The sequence below is a fragment of the Carcharodon carcharias genome, chromosome 14, assembly GCF_017639515.1.
Source record: "Carcharodon carcharias isolate sCarCar2 chromosome 14, sCarCar2.pri, whole genome shotgun sequence".
NCBI classification, from domain to species: domain Eukaryota; kingdom Metazoa; phylum Chordata; class Chondrichthyes; order Lamniformes; family Lamnidae; genus Carcharodon; species Carcharodon carcharias.
The window spans coordinates 17,974,037-17,995,023 of NC_054480.1; the positions used below are offsets into that span (position 1 = coordinate 17,974,037).

The 20,987-nt window shown below is 43.2% G+C and overlaps 1 protein-coding gene across 1 annotated transcript in view; it reads right to left on the minus strand.

Annotated features, from left to right (window-relative positions):
• Nucleotides 1-4,735, minus strand: part of LOC121287135 (solute carrier family 13 member 3-like) — a 38,328-nt gene extending 33,593 nt beyond the window's left edge. Inside the window, exons 1-2 of the mRNA XM_041204702.1 lie at nucleotides 4,625-4,735; nucleotides 2,749-3,014 (exon numbers count right to left, since the gene is read on the minus strand). Coding sequence (XP_041060636.1) covers nucleotides 2,749-3,014; nucleotides 4,625-4,735 — 377 coding nt within the window. The remainder of the gene's footprint in view (nucleotides 1-2,748; nucleotides 3,015-4,624) is intronic.
• Nucleotides 4,736-20,987: the final 16,252 nt, after the last annotated feature.

Below are 20,987 nucleotides of genomic sequence, written 5' to 3' on the forward strand. Positions count from 1 at the left end.
AAGAGTAGAAGTTCAGGAGTCAAAAGGGTTGTTAAGTATAGTTAGAGACAGATAGCCAAGCTCAGACATTGGAAACGAAGACCCGACAGCCTTGTCCTGACAACAGATGAAGGAGAAATTGAGGGTCAAGTCAGAAGAGGAAGAAGAAAAATTGGATGGGTGGATAGATTGAGACATGGACTGACGGAAGCTTGAAGAAATCCAGAGAAGAAGCAAGATGATGCCAATGGCTCCACTAAACCTCTGATGAAAACAACAAGCATAGAAACTGTCCAGTGTCAATCAGTTTCTATAATGGTGGCAGATCCTTAGCTAACAGTTTTACACCTGGGTAGCAAGTTGTCAATTTAACCTATTAGCCTTGAGACTCTACTGTAATTTGGTTTAGTTTAATTTAATTTAATTTAACAGAGGTATCACCATGGCCAGGATTTTACGGCCCCTCCTGCCTTGCATGATATTATAGTCCCGTCGAACTTAGTGGAGATTTAAATGGCTCACTGCAGCTGCCAGGGGGAGACATGCTGCCAGGGCCGGGGGCAGGGGGAGCATAAAATCCTGGCCTTTGTCTTTTAATATATATTTCTTTGGGCATTCCTGGAACACTGCTCACAAGGGGTGCTGATCAGGAATTCACAGGCCTATCTTCATTTTTGTAACCATTCATTTCTCCTCACTGGGAGAGCTCAATCATAGAATCAACCATGTAGAGTCAATCCATTATTACCACGCAGGAAAGTTATTATCATAGTTAGGTTAAAAAGGTTAAGTGAGTGGTCACACTAGAGAACATATCAACCAGTAACTTCAGTGTTTCAGTGCAAGATAAAACTCCACAAGGTGAATAAAAGAGCTATGATGCTACAACTTTTGTTGGCTTTTGATTGAGCTGAGAGTTAGCATTGATTCTCTAGCAAAGTTTAACTGAATATTTTACAATTTACTACTGAAAAAAAACTAAGACTAGTTTCCCTCCCTTTCTCCCATTCTTGATAAATGTTAATATCTTTCTAGCACACACTGCAAGAAATATTTGATTCCAGCCTGCTGTAAGGTTTAAATTACATATTTATTTTATTTGAAAGGTCAGACTGTCTTTTGATCAAAAACTCAAATGGGGATGTTTCCCCATTTAATTTGTAATATTGTTCTTTAGGCATGAGAAAACTACATTTATTTTTGAATATTTGAGGCATTCACATAGAATACCCAGATCTTGTAGGATACTCAATATTTTATTTTACAACATCTGAGCCTATAGATATATGAATCGGACATTTTAAATGCAAACATTAACCCATTTAAAATGAATGGATTAAATTCAGTGATAAAATAATGGACATTAGAAAATCTGAACTGTATTCTCAATTATATGGCGCAAAATATTATTGCGACTCTGTGAGAATCTGTAAATCAAAGGCAAATGTTTTCACTTTCACAGCTTTATGTAGAGCAAATTGCCCATTACAGAACAGGTCCAATTTTAATTTTCAGTGACTTCAATGGAAATTGGTCGCATTCAACAACAGGTGGACGACCCGAAGAATGTTTTAAATATTTAACCCAAGAAATATTTCAACTAACCACTTCATTTAGTTAACATTTGACAAGAATGTATGTGAATGTTTTTAATCATATGAAGTATATTTGCTGTTACCGACCTTGTGGTTATATCAGCTTATTGTTTTAATGTGCAAAAACATTCAAGCAGATAATTGTGTGCATTGTGAAGAGATAAAGAGTGAGGTAAGGAATGTTAACACAAATAAGTTTATTGCCCAGATGGTGATGTTGAAAATTACTCCCTGAGAGGTTAAAATAATGCTTGTTTTGACAGGAGAATTGGTACATAAGACTTGTGAAATGATGAAACAGACTGAAATTACTGCTCAGTCCTTTGTTCAACATTTTTTTCAGATTCTTATACTTAACATTCTTATGAAGGGTTTTTGAGACATCAAATTCTTCCCAATTTGCTTGACATTCTTCTGCCCATTCCTGTCATGCCAATATTAACTCATTTAATTTAACCGAATTGGCATCTTCCCTAGTGGGCAGAGCAATGTCATGTGAACAAAAAGTAAAATATAATACTTCAGTTGTCGTATATCTGAAAGAACAAAAAAAAATGCTGCAGATCAGGCAGCAATTGTGGATTGAGACATCAGGTTAATGTTCCAGACTGCTGACTGGTGGACTCCTCTCCATAGACCGGAGCGTTCCCAGAATTTTCTATTTCTTTGACACATGAACACTAAGGCTCGAATCTCCCTGTACATATGTCGCACATTTGGCATTTTCCAACCTCTTTTTGCTTAATTTACCGTTCGATCACAAATAAAGATATCATTAACTTTTGTATGTGAGCTTATGTCAATTGTTTGCAAGGTTTAGCCGGGGTTTCCGCCAATCTCCTTCCTGATTTTTTTGTGACTCATCGGAGAACCCATAAGGAAATTTCCACGTTGTTGCATTGATTAAAGCAGATTGTAGCCAGTGGAGAATTGTTGATCTCTGAGATATGCACTTTCGCAAGATCATATAAGTACAGCTTTGGGGTTGTGATGGACAAGAATTACTGTTGGACCATTGAGGGAAAATAGTAGTTCTATATAAAGCCTGTAATTGTAACAGGTCCTAGACTGTCATTGGTTGTAAAGGTTTGATTCTACAGGGGTTAATAAGAACATGTCTTTTCTTTTAAGTTGAATCAATAAATGAAATCTCAATTGTATTATCATTACTTACATGGATGGAGACACTCCCACAATTAAGAGGACCGACAATGCTATTCGACGGTGCAGATTCCACTCCTCAATCGCCAATGCCAAGATCAGACCACTCAAGAAGAGAGCATTGGTGTCAAGAAAGTACTGAGGACAGACCTTGGCAGATGGTAAGATACCAAGTAGAGGAAAAAGACTAATGGGAAGCAGAGATGTCACAGCAATTGGCAAAGCTTCTGTGCACCAGTAGGTTGCCATGAGAAGGATCACATAGAGACATTTTCCCTCCTAGGAAAGATTGATTTTAAAATGCAATGGTTATTTTGTTCATATATATGGGAAAATGTTTGTGTTTCTTGGAATCATAGAATGATATACCACAGAAGGAGGCCATTCGGCCCATGCTGCCTGTGCCAGCTCTTTTAATTAATTCAATTAACCCCAGTCCCCTCCTCTTTCCACATAACCCACTAATTGTTTTAACTTAAAGTATTGGTCCAATTCTCTTTCCCATGTTACTATTAAATCTGTTTCCTTACCCTTACAGAATAGCCTTATGAAATCAATATTAAGGAATAAAATTTTGCAGCCTGTATCAGCTTCTTCTTCCTAGATGCGACCTTCATTGCTCCCTTCAAACACGCATTGTAAGACAGCAGACTTCTGTTAAATTCTTGAGGTGGTATACTCTGATCAAAAGCAAAGGCCACCACTACCTTGCAGAAGCCTTATGCATTTTACCAGACAGTGGTGTTAAATGCTACCTATATAACCTGGTGTCAAATCCTCACAGGAATGATTATGAAAGGACATGTTTTGCACCAGGTAATATAAAAACAGTTGGCAAATGATAGCACACAAGGAAACAACATTGAACAATTACAATGCTCTTAAGCACCTATATTATGTCAGTAAATAAGATGTGTGACAATGACTAGCCTTCATTCTTCAGTCTGAATTATATCACAAACAGATTATTTTGAGTCACGGGTCGGATTATTTCAGCTCTAGATCGGGGAACTGGGAATTAAAGCTGTGTCATTCCCTTCCATAATTCATTCAGTACTCTCTACATTGAAGAAATATTTCGCAGGTTGTTTATTTTTTTTGTTAATTTATCCACCGCTGAACATACTGAGATATAGCATGTACAGCACTCTGAAGTAGAATTGTAGTTAAAAATCGACCTGGGATATATTTTTTTGCTGCAAACCAAGTCTTTTAAAGCTCTTTTGTAAGTTTATCGGGTAGTTGAAGAATTGTGACAGAGAGAAACACACTGGATGTGCGGGGTAGACATTTCACCATTTGATGCTTTAGAATCCGTACAATTGGAAATCTGAGGGCTGTGCTCTTAGGATGGAGCCAGAGAGACTCGTGTCTTTTTTTACACAGACCATCTGAACTTCATTCTCCTCTGAAGTGTTGGGACACAGCCATACTGTGTTGGGATGACGCCGTTGGGGCCATGGGTGAAAGTTGCTGTTGTCCCTTCGTGTAACTCGATGGCACACCTATTCCGAAAGAAGGGGGCTTATTATGTCTGCTGACAGTGGCCAGAACTCTCCCTCTTAAGATTACTACAAGCTAACATGAAGGCGGACAAACCCTTCAGTAAATTCTACAACCAGTTTCCAACAAGAATAAATACATACATTAAACACGCAATTAGCACGTGCAATCATGGAAGACAGTTAGCAGACACTTAATGCACTTCTATGTTATCAGAAAGGTGGGGAATTTTAATAGAATTGATCTTGGATCAAGAATCCCGTTGGATTAAACTTGCTCTTGGCAGGTTTAAGGTAGCTTTTGTTGGCTCCCTCCACAGAAGTGACTATTTCAACAAACCCCATCCAATTTCCCATAGCACACATCACAGAAAGGTTTGACTTTACCTTCGGAGGGGCGGTAAATAGAATCGGTGAAAGTACCAGAGGCCCCAGGCAGACTACGATGCTTTTACGAAGGCTCCAAACCTTCTTGGCGATCACCGCGATCTTGCCCATGTTTGCTATCGTAGGGTTGGTGACCTCTCTCAGTTCTCTCTCTCTCTCTCACTCGGGCACTGCAGCAGCTCACAGTCAACGCGTGAAGTCCACAGAGAATTTAATCAAAGCGCCTGACCTCCCAGTTCAAAGGCTTTGGTGCTGTTCACCCATCTGTGAGTGAACAGTGGCCCTCGGATTTTAACCAGTGGTTTACCAGAGGACATCGTGCAAGTGAAGTCTGGGTGCTGTTGCAAAGAAGACTCCCTGGAGAGCTGTCCATTGTAGACTTTATTACCTCAGTGGGGAACTGTTCGCTAAGTGTAACCACGTCTGCTTTACACCACGGACCGTTGTACTCGAGCATAAACACAACTCAGGTGAGCTGGATAACCTGTGTGAATAGGCACGATGGCAATTTACTGCCGGCAAGTGTCAAGTATCACTCACAAAATAAGAAAGAAAAGATTACCCCATGAACGCTGTCATGACAGCTAAGCTGACGAGGGGACTGGCAAACTTAATACTTAACCTATTTTTACTTAGTTCTGTTGAAGGGTCTTGAGGACTCGAAACGTCAACTGTGCTCTTCTCTACCGATGCTGCCAGACCTGCTGAGTTTTTCCAGGTATTTTTGTTTTTGTTTTTGTTTAATACTTAACCTGTTCAATCAATGCGTAACAACAATTGGAAACGCAAACAGTAAATTGGGGAGGTTATACTTAAAAAAAAATCACGGCCAATTTTCGATGCTGTATCCAGGCCTTTTTTTAAAATTCATTCACAGGATGTGGGCTTCGCTGGCTGGGCCAGCATTTATTACCCATCCCTAATTGCCCTTGAGAAGGTGGTGGTGAGCTGCCTTCTTGAACTGCTGCAGTCCATGTGGTATAGGTACACCCTCAGTGCTGTTAGAGAGGGAGTTCCAGGACCTTGATCCAGTGACAGTGAAGGGACAGCGATATGTTTCCAAGTCAGGATGGTGAGTGACTTGGAGGGGAACTTCTAGGTGGTGGTGTTCCCATCTATCTGCTGCCCCTGTCCTTCTAGATGGCAGTAGTTGTGGGCTTGGAAGGTGCTGTCAAAGGTACCTTGGTGAATTCCTCCAGTGTGTCTTGTAGATGGTACACACTGCTGCTACTGTGTGTCAGGGATGGAGGGAGTGAATGTTTATGGATGTGGTGCCAGTCAAGCAGGCTGCTTTGTCCTGGATGGTGTCAAGCTTCTTGAGTGTTGTGGGAGCTTCGCTCATCCAGGCAAGTGGGGAGTATTCCATCACACCCCTGACTTGTGCCTTGCAGATGGTGGACAGGCTTTGGGGAGTCTGGAGTTGGGCTGCTCATTGCGCTATTCCTAGCCTCAGACCTGCTCTTGTAGCCACAGTATTTATATGGCTAGTCCAGTTCAGTTGATAGTGGGGGATTCAGTGATGGTAATGCCATTGAACATCAAGGAGCGATGGTTGGATTCTCTCTTGTTGGAAATGGTCATTGCCTGACACTTGTGTGGTGTGAATATTATTTGCCACTTGTCAGCCCTAGCCTGGATATTGTCCAGGTCTTGCTGCATTTGGACATGGACTGCTTCAGTATCTGAGGAGTCGTAAATGGCGCTGAACATTGTGCAATCATCAGCGAACATCCCCACTTCTGACCTTATGATGGAAGGAAGGTCATTGATGAAGCAGCTGAAGATGTTTGGGCTGAGGACACTACCCTGAGGAACTCCTGCAGTGATGTCCTGGAGCTGAGATGACTATGCTCCAACAACCACAACCATCTTCCTTTGTGCTAGGCCTGGTGAGTGAGGTGTAATGGAGAAATGACAACTCTGGATGTTATGCAGAAGATCGTCACAAGATTAATCCGTGGTGACAGCAGATTTAGTTTTAAGGAAAGATTCAAGAGCAGGGGCTTTTTAACCTTGAAAGTTGATGCTGTCATCTATGAGACCTCACAAAATTATGTCTAATTTTTCTGTCATGTCATTACAGATGGCATGTTAAAGAATTTACTCACTCTCTCTTTCTTATCAAGAACGGTAAACAGGTTGGGCCTTTATTCATTAGAGTTTAGAAGAATGAGGGGTGATCTTATTGAAATGTGCAAGATTCTGAGGGGTCTTGACAGGGTAGATGTTGAGAAGATGTTTCCACTAGTGGGGGAATCTCAAACTAGGGGACGTAGTTACAGAATAAGGGGACACTCATTTAAAACTGAGAGGCGAAGGAATTTCTTCTCTCACAGTGTAGTGAATGTCTGGAATTCTCTACCTCAGAGAGTTGTGGAGGTTCGATCACAGAAAGTATTTAACGAGGAGGTGGATAGATTTTTGAAATATCGGGGAGTTGAGGGCTATGAAAGAGGAGTTGAGGCCTGGAGCAGATCAACCGTGATCTTATTGAATAGTGGGGCAGGCTAGAGGGGCCAATGGCCTACTCCTTTTCCTATTCCTTATGTTCTTATATTCTTATCTCTGTTGTCTTGGTTTTGCTATTTCTTTCTGTTTCTTCTTGTGTGCTTCTATCTTTCTCTTGTTCATATTATTTCTCTTGGTTTTCTTCTGTTTCTCATCATCTTTTCCCTCTCTTATTTCCTTTCATCTAGAAGGTGACTTGGTGTGGTGCGATGGGGAGAAAAAAACACAAATGGCTGCAGGCAGATTATGGAATGGGGCTGCAGGAATAAGGTGACTTTTCAAAAATTCTTTTTTCTCTAAATTTAACAACAGTCATAATGAGTAACCAAACAAAAAAAAAAGCTTACAGTACAACAATAATTCAATACACTAACTATTTGGAAAAGAAAGAGAAAGAAAGGGAAAGGAAATAGGAGGAAGAGAAGAAAATGGAAAGAGGGAACAAAGAAAAAAACACCCCTCCCCAACCCCCCAAAAATAAATAATAAGAAAATCACCAACAATCATAGGTCAGATACAGTTTCACCTGATATAATATATACAACCTAATTAGGATCAGTTATATGAAAGTAGAGAGCTGTAGTTCCGCAAAGTAATCTAAGAAAGGTTGCCAAGCTACATAAAATCCATCAGTGGAGCATCTTATAGTGTACTTTATTTTCTCAAGTTTAAGATTCTGCAAAGATCATGTATCCAATTGGTAAAAGAAGGTAGGGCAGACTGTTTCCAATTTAATAGAATAATACGTCTAGCCAATAATGTTGCAAAGGCAAGTGCATCAGCCTGAATTTTTGTAAGAGGGATGCCATTTGACTCCAATCCAAAGAGCGCTGTAATAGGAGACAGTTCAATGTTGCTATTGAAAATATGAGAGAGTGATCTAAAAATTTTTATCCAAAAAAAAGCCAATTTAGGACATGACCAGTACATATGAATTAGAGAGGCTGGGGCAGTATGAGATTTATCACAAGTTGGACCAGTTGGATAAATCTAAGATAATTTCACCTTGGATAGCTGGATACAATCTAAGATTTTAAATTGCAGGAACCCCTGTCTTGCACATACAGATGAGGGAATAGACTTCCAGTTATCTTCTGATAAGTCTGAGTCTTCTCCCAAGGTAGAATCAAAAAAGAGAAGGTGTTAGGCGTCTTGAAGAACATTAAGGTGGATAAGTCCCCAGGGCCAGATGGGATCTACCCCAGAGTACTGAGGGAGGCAAGGGAGGAGATTGCTGGGGCCTTGACAGAAATCGTAGTATGCTCACTGGCTACGGGTGAGGTCCCAGAGGACTGGAGAATGGCCAATGTTGTTCCATTGTTTAAGAAGGGTAGCAGGGATAATCCAGGAAATTACAAGCCGGTGAGCCTTGCGTCAGTGGTAGGGAAATTATTGGAGAAGATTCTTCGTGACAGGATTTACTACCATTTGGAAGCAAATGGGCATATTAGTGAGAGGCAGCATGGTTTTGTGAAGGGGAAGCTGTGTCTCATTAACTTGATCGAGTTTTTCGAGGAAGTGACAAAGATGATCGATGATGGAAGGGCAGTGGATGTTATATACACGGATTTTAGTAAGGTCTTTGACAAGATCCCTCATGGCAGACTGGTTCATAAGATAAAGTTGCATGGGATCAGAGGTAGCTGGCAGGATGGATACAGAATTGGCTTGGTCATAGAAGACAGAGGGTAGCAGTGGAAGAGCACTTTTCTGGATGGAGAGCTGTGACTAGTGGAGTTCCGTAGGGATCGGTGCTGGGACCTTTGCTGTTTGTAGTACATAAATGATTTGGAGGAAAATGTAACTGGGCTAATTAGTAAGTTTGCAGACGACACTAAGGTTGGAGGAATTGCAGATAGTGAAGAGGATTGTCAAAGGATACAACGGGATATAGATCAGTTGGAGACTTGGGCGGAGAAATGGCAGATGGAGTTTAATCCGGACAAATGCAAGGTAATGCATTTTGGAAGGTTCTAATACAGGCAGGAATTATACAGTAAATGGTAGAAACGACGGGCAGAGGGATCTGGGTGTACAGGTCCACAGGTCACTGAAAGTGGCAACGCAGGTGGATAAGGTAGTCAGGAAGGCATATGGCATGCTTGCCTTCATTGGCAGGTGTATTGAGTATAAAAGCTGGGAAGTCATGCTGCAGCTGTGTAGAACCTTGGTTAAGCCACACTTTGAATATTGCATGCAATTCTGGTCACCACATTACCAGAAGGATATGGAGGCATTGGAGAGGGTGCAGAGGAGGTTTACCAGGATGCTGCCTGGTCTGAAGGTTATTAGCTATGAGGAGAGGTTGGAGAAACTCGGATTGTTCTCACTAGAGCGACGGAGATTGAGGGGCGACTTGATAGAAGTTTACAAAATTATGAGTGGCATGGACAGAGTAGATAGTCAGAAGCTTTTTCCCAGGGTGGAAGAGTCAATTACTAGGGGACATAGATTTAAGGTGAGAGGAGAAAACTATAAAGAAGATGTGCGGGGCAAGTTTTTTACGCAAAGGGTAGTGAGTGTCTGGAATTCACTGCTAGAGGAGGTGGTGGAAGCAGGTACGATAGTGGTGTTTAAGAGGCAGCTTGACAAATACATGAATAGGATGGGAATAGAGGGATACGGACCCTGGAAGTGCAAAATGTTTTAGTTGACGGGCAATGTGATCGGCGCAGGCTCGGAGGGCCGAAGGGCCTGTTCCTGTGCTGTACTTTTCTTTGTTCTTTGTTTAGAAAGCGAAGGGCAGTGTAGTGAAAAAAAATAGAGAGTACAATTTGGAAATTAACCCCTGACAAAAGAATTTAACTCTAACAAAATATCTATCGTGATTTAGGGGGCAATAAAGGAAGCTGGGTGATTTTTTTTGTGCGCAAAATCTCTGATTTGTAAATAGTGAAAGAAAGTGTGTATGGGGCAGATCATATTTTCAAGAGCGAGAATTAAAAGAAGCAAAAATATTATCAATGTATAAGTTAGCAAAGGTTTTGATGCCTCTCGCATGCAAGTCTCTCACTGGGTCAAAATCCTGGAACCCCTTCCCTAACAGCACTGTGGGTGTACCTACACCACATGGACTGCAGTGGCTCAAGAAGGCAGCTCACCACCACCTTCTCAAGGGTAACTAGGGATGGGCAATAAACGCTGGCCAATGAAGCCCACATCCCGTGAATGAGTAAAAAAGAAAAGAATAAAAAGACTTGAAAGGCAGAATCTCCTAATGAAAGTGGAAATAAATAGTTTGCATTAATAGGGCTGTATAGAGAGAGAGATTGCTGCCAAAAGTGTGTTCTGCGCTGGGTCCAAATCTTAAGTGACTGTCTAACAATAGGGTTTGAAGAAAAATGACTGGTTGAGAAAGGAATGGAGGAGCACAACATAGCAGGCAGAGATGTGGATTGACAGGAGGCTGCCTCCAATTGCACCCACGCTAAACTAGCCGGGTCCAAATGAAACCAGAGAGAAATATTACAGATATTAGCAGACCAATAATAAAACCGAAAATTTGGCAGTGCCAAACCACCTAAATGCTTGGGACTTTGTAGAAAAACTTTCCGAATTCTTGACGTTTTCTTATTCCAAATAAAAGAAGAAATTAATTGGTCTCTTGCAACAAAAAAAATCGCTTGAGAATAAACAATGGAACACACTGAAATAAGTATAGAAACTTTGGAAAATCATTCATTTTTACAGAATTTATATGACCAACTAAAGAAAGGGGTAAGCTAGACCAACCTGCTAAGGCCTGATTTGTACATTTCAACAAATGGTCAAAATTGAGTTTAAAAAGGTCTCCAAGGGATCCAGTAACTAAAATTCCTAAATATGTAACACTGTTTACTGAGACCTCGAAGGGGAAGGAAGACAGAAGGTAACACTTTGCAAAAGAGTCAATGGGAAAAAAAACACTCTTTTGCAAATTAATTTTAAAAACTAAAATATGGCCAAATTACTCAAGAATAAAGAAAATATGTGGGAGAGATGGAGGCCAGATCAGAGATGTAAGGAAGCAGATCATCAGCTATAGGGAGAGTTTGTGCTTGACTCCACCCCGTAAAACACCCTGTATATCTCCATAGGTCCGAGTGAAATTGCCAGAGACTCAATAGCAATAGTGAAAAGTAGGGGACAGGCCTGTCTTGTACCTCGATGGAGGTCAAAGAGTTTAGGGTGGATATTATTTGTACATACTGAAGTAACCAGTGAGGGATACAATAGTTTTACCCATTTTATAAAAATGGTTCCAAATTCAAACTTTTGAAGATTGAAGAAAAGGCAGTCCCATTCCACTCTATCAAAAGCCTTTTCTGCATCCATAGTTATAAGAACCTCAGGGAGAGGGGTAGCTGAATATGTGTAAATAATATTGAAAGGATGCCTCAAATTAGAGAAGGATTGCCTGCTCTGTATAAAACCTGTCTGGTCAGGAGGTATAATAGATGGAAGGACAGGTTCAAGGTAATGGGCTAGTATCTTGGCTTCCACATTTAAAAGGGAAATAGGCCGGTACAAAATGCAATGCAGAAGACCCTTATCCCTCTTTCAAAGGATAGGCAAAGATTCCTTGTGCAGGAGGGAGCGTTTTAGAGAGAAAGCATTCTGAAAACAGAGACAATAATAATGGAGAAAGTTGTGATGAGAATTTTTTATAAAATTCTATTGGAAATCCATCAGTCCCTGGTGCCTTATTACTTTGCATGGATTTAATTGCCTTTTGTACTTCATCTTGGGAAAGGGGAACTTCTAACGCATTCATAGAGTCAGACATTAGAGATGGGATGTCCATATTATCAAAAAAAATTGTGAAATAAACCAGGATCTGAAAAGGAGTCTGAAGTATAAAGAGTGGAATAATAAAGTTTGAATTGATCATTGACTTCCTGATGATCAGTGGTGGTTGACCCCGTTGGAGTGGTAATTTCCGCTATAAGTTGAGAGGAAACAGACTGGCGAAGCTGGTGAGCCAGGAGCCTACTGGTTCATTCACTGTGCTCATAAAATGTACCATGTGATCTAAATATAAGATCTTCTGTCTGTTTAGTCAGAAGAAGATCAAATTCAGTCTGTAGAGCCAGACACTGTTTGTATAATAGTGGGGTAGGTGCAATAGCATACTACTGGCCCACTAAGAGAATTTGGTCAATCAATTGGGACAATTTTGAGGTATTGCGTTTGTTAGGTCGAGCAGTGTATGAAATTATTTGTCCAAGTAGGTAAGCCTTCATGTTCTCCCAGACAGTAGCAAAGGAAATATCTGGAGTAGCATTAAATTCTACAAGTATCTATTTGCAAGGAAATGAATTTAGTAAAAGCCGGGTCCGCCAGAGGAAGAGAATCAAGACACCATGGTGGAGGAGAAACAGGTTGGCCACCGAGTCATATTGCTAAAACTAAGGGGGCATGATCAGACATCACAAAACTATTAGACGGGCAAGATTGAATTAACGTGAGCAGCCTCCTGTCAAGGAAAAAATAGTCAATACGCGAATATTTGTGGTGAATAGGAGAGTAAAAGGAGTATTGTCTTGCTGATGGGTATAGAAAATGCCATGAGTCTACCAATCCGTGTGTATCCAGAAAAGAACTGATGGCTGATCTAAATTTGGGTTAAGAACATAGTTAAAGTCTCCACCAAGACTAAATGACATGAGTCTAAATCAGGTGTGGAAAATAAGAAATTTGAAATGAAATGGTGATCATCCCAGATGGGTGAATATACATTAGCTAGAGTCAATGGACAGTTAAAAAGTCTGCCTTGTCCTATAACATAGCGGCCATGAGGGTCAGCTATAACCTAAGAGTGAACAAGGGAATGTCTTTATGGATTAGAATTGCCACACCTCTTGCTTTACTATGAAAATTAGAATGAAACATCTGCCCAACCTAACCCTTCCGCATTGGAAAGTAGCCAGATGTACGTAAGTGAGTTTCCTGCAGGAAGGTAATGCCCACTTTCAAATGATGTCAATGAGAGAGAAATTTATTTCTTTTAACTGGGTGATTTAGACCTTTCACATTCCAGGTGGTAAAATGGATTGGACAGTCACCCTGTGAGGCCTTAATATTAGTGGACATTATGATAATAAAGGCGCTTATCCGCCTAAAGAATGTTAAAAATTGACGTAAAGGAAAGTATATATGTATATTTGGAAAAGAACGAGAAAAAGAGAATCAAGAAGATAGAGGAAAAGGGAGAAAAAAATAGAAGAAGGAGAAGAAGGAAAGAAAAGTTTACATCACCTCCCCAAACGAGGTGACTGCTCCCCCTCACAGCTAGTGTACTATTCATATCTGTCCTACCAATGTGTCTTAAAAAGACAGCCCATATTAAAGCAACATACGATCAAATTTCCCAGACAAAAGTATTGTAAAGCTCAGCATATGCTAGACAAGGTGCAGAATCTGTCTGAAGCAACAGTTTTGTAATACAGTACTCAACAAGGGAGGGAGAATATAAAGAGAGATTCAACTCTCAAAGAATTCAATTGCACACATGGTACAAGGTAAAAAATAAACACCCAAAGGGTTTATGTAAAACTTCCTGCTATTAGTGCAGTTTGGACGTAAGATACAAAGAGATTGGTATAATCAACAAAACTTATCATGTAACAGAACAATCATACATAGTTACCCAATTAAGCATTGAGTACTATTTTGTCCTGGGTGAAGTTATGATATGCCTTATTAAGAGAAGGTACAATTGTGTCCTTGAAAAAGGTGAAGCTTCTTATGGTGTGTTGAGAACTTATTCACTCTGTTGAAAGGTACACGCAGGCGAGCAGGGAGAGAGAGCCATATTTAAGTCCAGCTTCATGAAGATGGACTTTAACAGATTTATATTCTCCATGACAGCGGGTTAGATCCATGCTTTTAATGACTCCTTCATCCTCTCCCTCATCACTTGTACTTCTCCCACTGCTTCATTCCATCATTACAGTCACCTCTTCTCCGTTGAAATACCTGCCCAATTCCTGCAATCTTCCTACTTGTGCTCCACTCTTACTCACTTCACTCATATCACACCATCTTTTTTTGCCTACTTATACCTGCTGTTCCCAAAGAAAGGTGCTGAGAGGACAGATGCCCCTCCATGAACTCTCCCACCCTTCCTATCCATTTCTCCAATTTGATTATTTTTAGAGCTCAATTTGTATTTTTAAGAGGTAAGGGGATCAAAGGTTATGGGGAGAAGGTGGGAGAATGGGGTTGAGAAACTTATTAGCCATGATTGAATGGCAGAGCAGACTTGATGGGCCGAATGGCCTAATTTCTGCTCCTATGTCTTATGGGTGTTACGGTCTAAGTCAAATTAGAATGAGGAAAGACGCCAAGCCTCCCATGTCCCTCACAGGTATCAGCAGCTAACTTTTCTTGCTGTCAATAAAAAGACGTGAAATAATTAGTTGTCATCAACATTCACTGGTGCGCTCTCTGAAACTATAACTAACATTAATGTGAAAAATATAGACAAACTCTTTACTTCTTTCTTATGATCTCTTGCCTGTTTACTATGGTCTCGGTCTTTTCAATTTAAAACACTTCTTAAAGTTTACGTAACACAAAATAAAGCTACGTCAGGTATGTGCACAGAACACTATTTTTTTACAAGATTTGGAATTGATATGTGTGGTAATCTGATGTGTAATATAACTTTAAGAAGAATGTTGTAATGGAAGATGACATGATCTTAGTATCCAATAGCAGAGTAGCGAGGGCTAGCTTTGTAGTCAGTAGTTAGCGGTGAGTAGTCTAGAGTTAAAGTCTGTAATGTTGAGACAGGGTTTGAGTTGTAAGCACTCAAGTGCAGCTGCTGAGCTCCTTTGTAAATAAATAGAATATGTTTTACATAAGAACTGTCTACTGATCTACTCTGTCTATAGTGCCAACTTGGTCACCCTGAAACAAGCGTGCAACCTGGATCCATTGGTCCAACTAAACTAGTGACCAGGGTACAGCAATATGTTTGCCCAGAGTCCTAACAATGTTAGCTGAAATTGCATCATGTAGTTGGATATGCACAACCTATCTAATCTCCCAGATGTACCAGTGCCATTCAGTCAACTGACAAAAGTGTCTTACTTTAACTTCTATAAGTTTCTGATCAGTTCTTTTTCAAAATTATTTAAAGGAAAATTAGGGAGAACAAATTTCAGAGGGTTTATTCATGTACAATTTTATATTGACTGTGTTTTCTTATAGGAAAGAGGCTACCTGCTGTTTGTGTGTGATGGAAAGTAAAAAATACAGGTTATTGACCCGAAACGTTAACTCTGTTTCTCTTTCCATAGTTGCTGCCCAGCCTGCTGAGTATTTCCTGTATTTGCTGTTTTTGTTTCAGATTTCCAGCATCTGCAGGAGGGCAGAATTTTCTGCCTGTCGGGCGGGTGGTGTGAGAGCAGGCGTGGGCGGGCACGGATCCAATCACCGCCCGCCATCAGGCCTGTGCTGCCATTTTACGCGGGCAGGCCAATTAAGGCCCACTCAGCGTGAATCACGGCTCCCGAGGACAGTGGGAGTGGGCGGGTGGCGGTGGGTCTGCAATGAGCCCCGGGTCCAATGGCGACCCGGCTCCCTGTTTTAAAAAGCTGCTGCGGCCTTTTAAGGGCTGCGACTCATGGCCAGTGGGAGGGCTCCCCAGAGCGTGGCTGGTGAGCAGGCCAGGCAAGACAGTAGAGCAGGGGGGGTCATCGTTTTTCTGACGATTACCTTGCTACCCTCCTCAAGGGGGTGGCAGCACAGCAGGAGGTTCTCATACCTGTGGACAGGAGTAGGAGGCCTCCCCCCCACCCTCCCCCCACCCCCCCACATGAACAAACATGCCTGGGAGGAGGTGGCGGAGGTGGTGAGCTCCCGCGACGTGGTGCGGTGCACCTGGATCCAGTGTCGTGAGCGCTTCAACGACCTGTTGCACTCAGGAAGGGTGAGGACAATGTTGGCATTGGTCACTTAACCCAGCAGGTAGGCTTTCCCCCCCATGATGCCACCACCTACCACCCCCCCCCCCCCCCCCCCCCCCCCTCCCCCCCCCCCCACCACCAAACCCCCGGAACTCCAGAATATGTCCAAGTCAGGGTGATGACATGCTGGGAGGGGAGCTTCAAGGTGGTGTGGTACCGATCGATCTGCTGCCCTCTGTGCTCCACGTGCTTGCGCCTCCTTGATATGGAAAGTTAGACCATGTGGTGCCTAATGTGATGTAGGCAGCATTTGGCCAAGGGGAAGGGTGGGGGACAGGCCTAGCATCTTTGTGTGAGTGTTCGGCAGCAGCGGGGTGAGAAGACACTGGAGCCCTGCAATATCCCACTCTGGTTGGGCTGGGCTGTCCACAAAGAGAGTCCAGGTACAAGTAGCACTAATCAATGCTCTTCTCTCCTTTTCAGGAGAAGAATGCACATAGAGGTATAGATAACATAAATAGGTCATGTTGGAGTTGTATAGAACCTTGGTGAGGCCACAGCTGGAGTACTGTGTGCAGTTCTGGTCGCCACATTATAGGAAGGATGTGATTGCACTGGAGGGGGTGCAGAGGAGATTCACCAGGATGTTGCCTGGGATGAAATGTTTAAGTTATGAAGAGAGGTTGGATAGACTTGGGTTGTTTTCGTTGGAGCAGAGAAGACAGAGGGGGCGACCTGATCGAGGTGTACAAGATTATGAGTGGCATGGGCAGGGTGGATAGGGAGCAGCTGTTCCCCTTAGTTGAAGGGTCAGTCACGAGGGGACACAAGTTCAAGGTGAGGGGCAGGAGGTTTAGGGGGGATGTGAGCAAAAACTTTTTTACCCAGAGGGTGGTGACGGTCTGGAATGTGCTGCCTGGGAGGGTGATGGAGGCGGGTTGCCTCACATCTTTTAAAAAGTACCTGGATAAGCACTTGGCACGTCATAACATTCAAGGCTATGGGCCAAGTGCTGATAAATGGGATTAAGTAGGTAGGTCAGGTGTTTCTCACGTGTCGGTGCAGACTCGATGGGCCGAAGGGCCTCTTCCACACTGTGATTCTGTGATAATGCCGTTGAGCGCCCGAGGACTGGCAGAAAGCCGGCTCAGGTGGCGATTCACAGCCACTTCGAGCAGGAGATCCTAGATTTGGAGAGGTGCCATGCACCAGGGTCCACCGGTGCCAGTGAGGCTGAGGTGCCACAGGCAGATATGTATGCCCTGCAGTGAGGTCACCATTCTCGCAACAGCCATGGCAGTGCTGAATGTTCGGTGATTGATGTTTGCAACATGGCTTGACCATTGCATATGGAAGGGTAAACGCATGGGCCAGCATCTTCCGGTTGGTGAACGGGGCTGGGCCCACTTGCCATCGCATAAAATGATGATGTCACTCCGCATAATTTAGATCATCAGTTCCACGGGCTTGCATCTGACCTGACCTGTCAACAGCCTATTAAGGCCACTAAAGAACCAATTGAACTCATTAATGGATCTGCCCGTCCAACCTTAAGGTTGGCGTCCCCGCTCACCAACCGGATGATCCTGCCCATTGTCTCCACGTTAACTGATCCAATGTCCTTGTTCTTCCTTTCAACATCAGAGGAGCAGGGCCGGGAGGAGGAGCAGCAGAGGCCCCCTCTCACACCTGAGGGCCCTGAAGTCTCACCAGCGTCACATCATCTCTGCGACGCAGGCACCAGTGGGAATTAGAAAATTGGTTACTGTCCCAGGGCACAGCGGTGAGGGCACTTCACATTTGCTGGAGGAGCTGGCAGAGACAGAGAGTGCCCGTGGCATGAGCAGTCGGAGGACTGCAGGGGACCAGGCACATGCTCAGTTGGTGCACGATGATGTGCCTCTGGAGTCATCCGCAGGGTGTGCAGGAGCATCTGGGGAGATACATGAGGCTATGCTTGGCTTGGTGTCTGTGGTCGAGGAGTGTACGTGGACTATCGCCGAAGCAATGAGCCACATGTCCGAGCGCCATGTGTCCTCCATGGAGAGAGCGGCGATTCTCATGGAGAGGCTCCTCCAGGAGGCCCATCAGGGCTTCATCATCCGTAGCATCCACTGCATCCCCCCTTTCCAGCACCAGATTGTGGAGTGTGCAGTATGCAACCACTATCAGTGACACACAATCTGGGGGATATTGGAGTGCGCCCCCTGAGCGGTCCAGGCATCGGAAGCGCATCTTGAGAAGACCAATGGCTCTCTCCACCACAGCCCTTGTGGTGCTGTGGCTTCTATTGTACCGCTGCTCAGCTTCTGTTCTTGGATGGCAGAGAGTCATCATGAGCCACCTTCTGAGGGAATAGCCCTTGTCACCCAGCAGCCATCTATCAAGCTGAACTGGAGCACTGAAGAGCCCCAGCACCTAGGAGTGTCTGAGGATGTAGGCATCGTGGGAGCTGCCTGGGTACCTTGCACAAACTTGCAGAATCTGCATCCTGTGATCACACACTATCTGCACGTTCATGGAGTGGAAGCCCTTCCTGTTGACGAAGGCACCGGGCTCACCTGCTGGCGCCTTGATGGCCACATGTGTACAGTCTATAGCACCCTGGACACGGGGGAAGCCAGCAATGGCCGCGAAGCCTCTGGCTCGCTGTGTCTGGCTTGCCTGATCCCAACGGTAATGGATGAAGGTCAGTGCATGCCTGAACAGAGCATCTGTAATCTGCTTGACAAATGTGTGGACAGCTGATTGGGAAACACCGCAAAGATCATCCACCAACTCCTGGAAAGAGCCATAGAAGTTGAGGGCAGCTGTGACCTTTAGAGTCACTGGCATGGGGTGTCCACCCACACAGTTAGCAGAGATCTCAGGCCCAATCATCTGACAGATATAGTTGACTGTCTCCCTTGAGAGATGGGGCCTCCTTCGGCACTGTACCTCAGACATATTGAGGTAGCTGTTTCGCCGCCTGTAAACCCTGGCAGCAGGATAGTGGTGTCTTCTGTGGCCCCTTCCGCCTTGGACTACCTCTCGGCCCTGTGCCCCTTGTGCCAGCGCCTGTCCTCCCAAAGGTGGCTCCTCTGGAGACTGAATGTGCACTCCTGGCCTCCTCCCCCTTCTAGCCCTCCCTTCCTCCTGATAGGAGGTGCCTCCAGTGGAGAGTTCAGCTCCCATTCCCCGGCTAAGGGAAGGCTTCCTGAAACCTGCAGGTCCAAAAAAGATTCCTCACTGCAGAGTGCTGACCTGAAGGTTGTGAGTCGAGACCAAACAGCTGGTATGTGTTTTGGAGCATTGCAGATCACACAGGCAAGTGTCAGTAACTTTGAAAAATCGATATTTGACAGAGCACACTCGCGACCCCACTGAGCCCTCTTATCCCACCCATGGATGAGGTTTATACAAATGTGTCCTACCCGCCTGCCTGTTGCGCCCGTGTGTCGATCCGAAGATTGCACGGGCACCAAAAAATCACCGTTGATTGGTGAGTCAAGGGCCTTAAGTAGTCCGTTAATTAATGGTGGGCGTGCATCGGATATCATCACGCGCCTGCCCAACGAAATATCGCAATGGCACGCAGTGACATCGAGACGCTCGCCCAACGTCACCACGTATCATTTCACGCGTCGGCGTGCGGGTCCTGCCCCTGCTCGCCGACAGGAACGTTCTGCCCTAAGCTCCTGGGACAGGCTCAGGTCTTCAGGTGGAAAAAAGCCACAATAAATTCAGCAAGATAAATGCAATCGTGTTATTTCAAACAAGTATATACCTTTTAATGTTGTTTATACTCTTTTTTTTGGACATTGTACAATTCAGTTACCTGAAATGAAATGTCAGTTCCCAAAAGTTTCAGGAAGGACTTTGGGCCTATTGTGGAGGACAGGCAACTAATAAATAGCCTTGTTGCGCAATTCCAGGATGATGAATTTACATGGACGATTTCCATTGTAAATAGAGACAAAAATTTATGATGGAACAAAGTTAAGACAAAAGTGTGCTGGAAAGGTAACAAAAGGGAGCAATGTTTTGTTGACAGGAATTTTACCCTGACCTATAATTATAATTTGACTATCTCCCCTAGCATTGCAAATAAGGAATCAATAGTGTTCAGGTGAAATGGGATTAGAGAACAAAAGATAATTGGACCAATGATCAACTTATGGGTGGGACATCCAGGAATGGTTAAAAAAAAGGCAAAAATCATGAAATAATTTATGAGATGTAGTCGGATGGTATGCTGAGTGTCGTCAGGCCTTTTTGGATCAGAGGTCTAAAATAGGTCAAAGGGTCATCCGCATCTCAATTTATCTTGTGGTCTGTCACCAGGTCGAACGCTTGAGCGATCAAACCGCAGTCATTCTTAAACCATATTTCACAAAGAATGCAAACTTAGGATGTACGGCACAGAAACAGGGCATTCAGCCCAACTAGTCCATGTAAGTGTGTAAGCTCCACTTGAGCCTTCTCGCAAAACTTTTCTCAGCTAAATCTACCTTCATAAACATCTATTCCTTTCTCCCTCATCTGCTTGTCTAGGTTTCCCTTAAATGAATCTATGTGTTTGCTTTAACCACTCCCTGAATCAGCTTGTGTACAAAAAAAGTAAAACTTAAAGAAAAAAAAACTGAATAAATCAACAGTATGTATTAATACACAGGGTATCTGTCTCAAAAGATGCAGATCAGTGTATATGAATTACATTATTGGTCCCCACATAGCTCTTTTTCCAATTAGAATGAACTTTACTGGAATTCTATTGTGACCTTAATTTATTGTAAGGACAGAGCAAATAATGGCATTAAACACATTAAAATGAAGTTTAAAAAGTTCCTACTGACTGACCGATTTTAAAGAAAGTAGATGAGAACGTTGAAATGCCCTAACTATAATCTTCGAAAGTTCTCTTGATTCAAGGAGTAGTTCCTTTATTTTGGAAAATTTTCATGTCACTCCATTGTTTAACA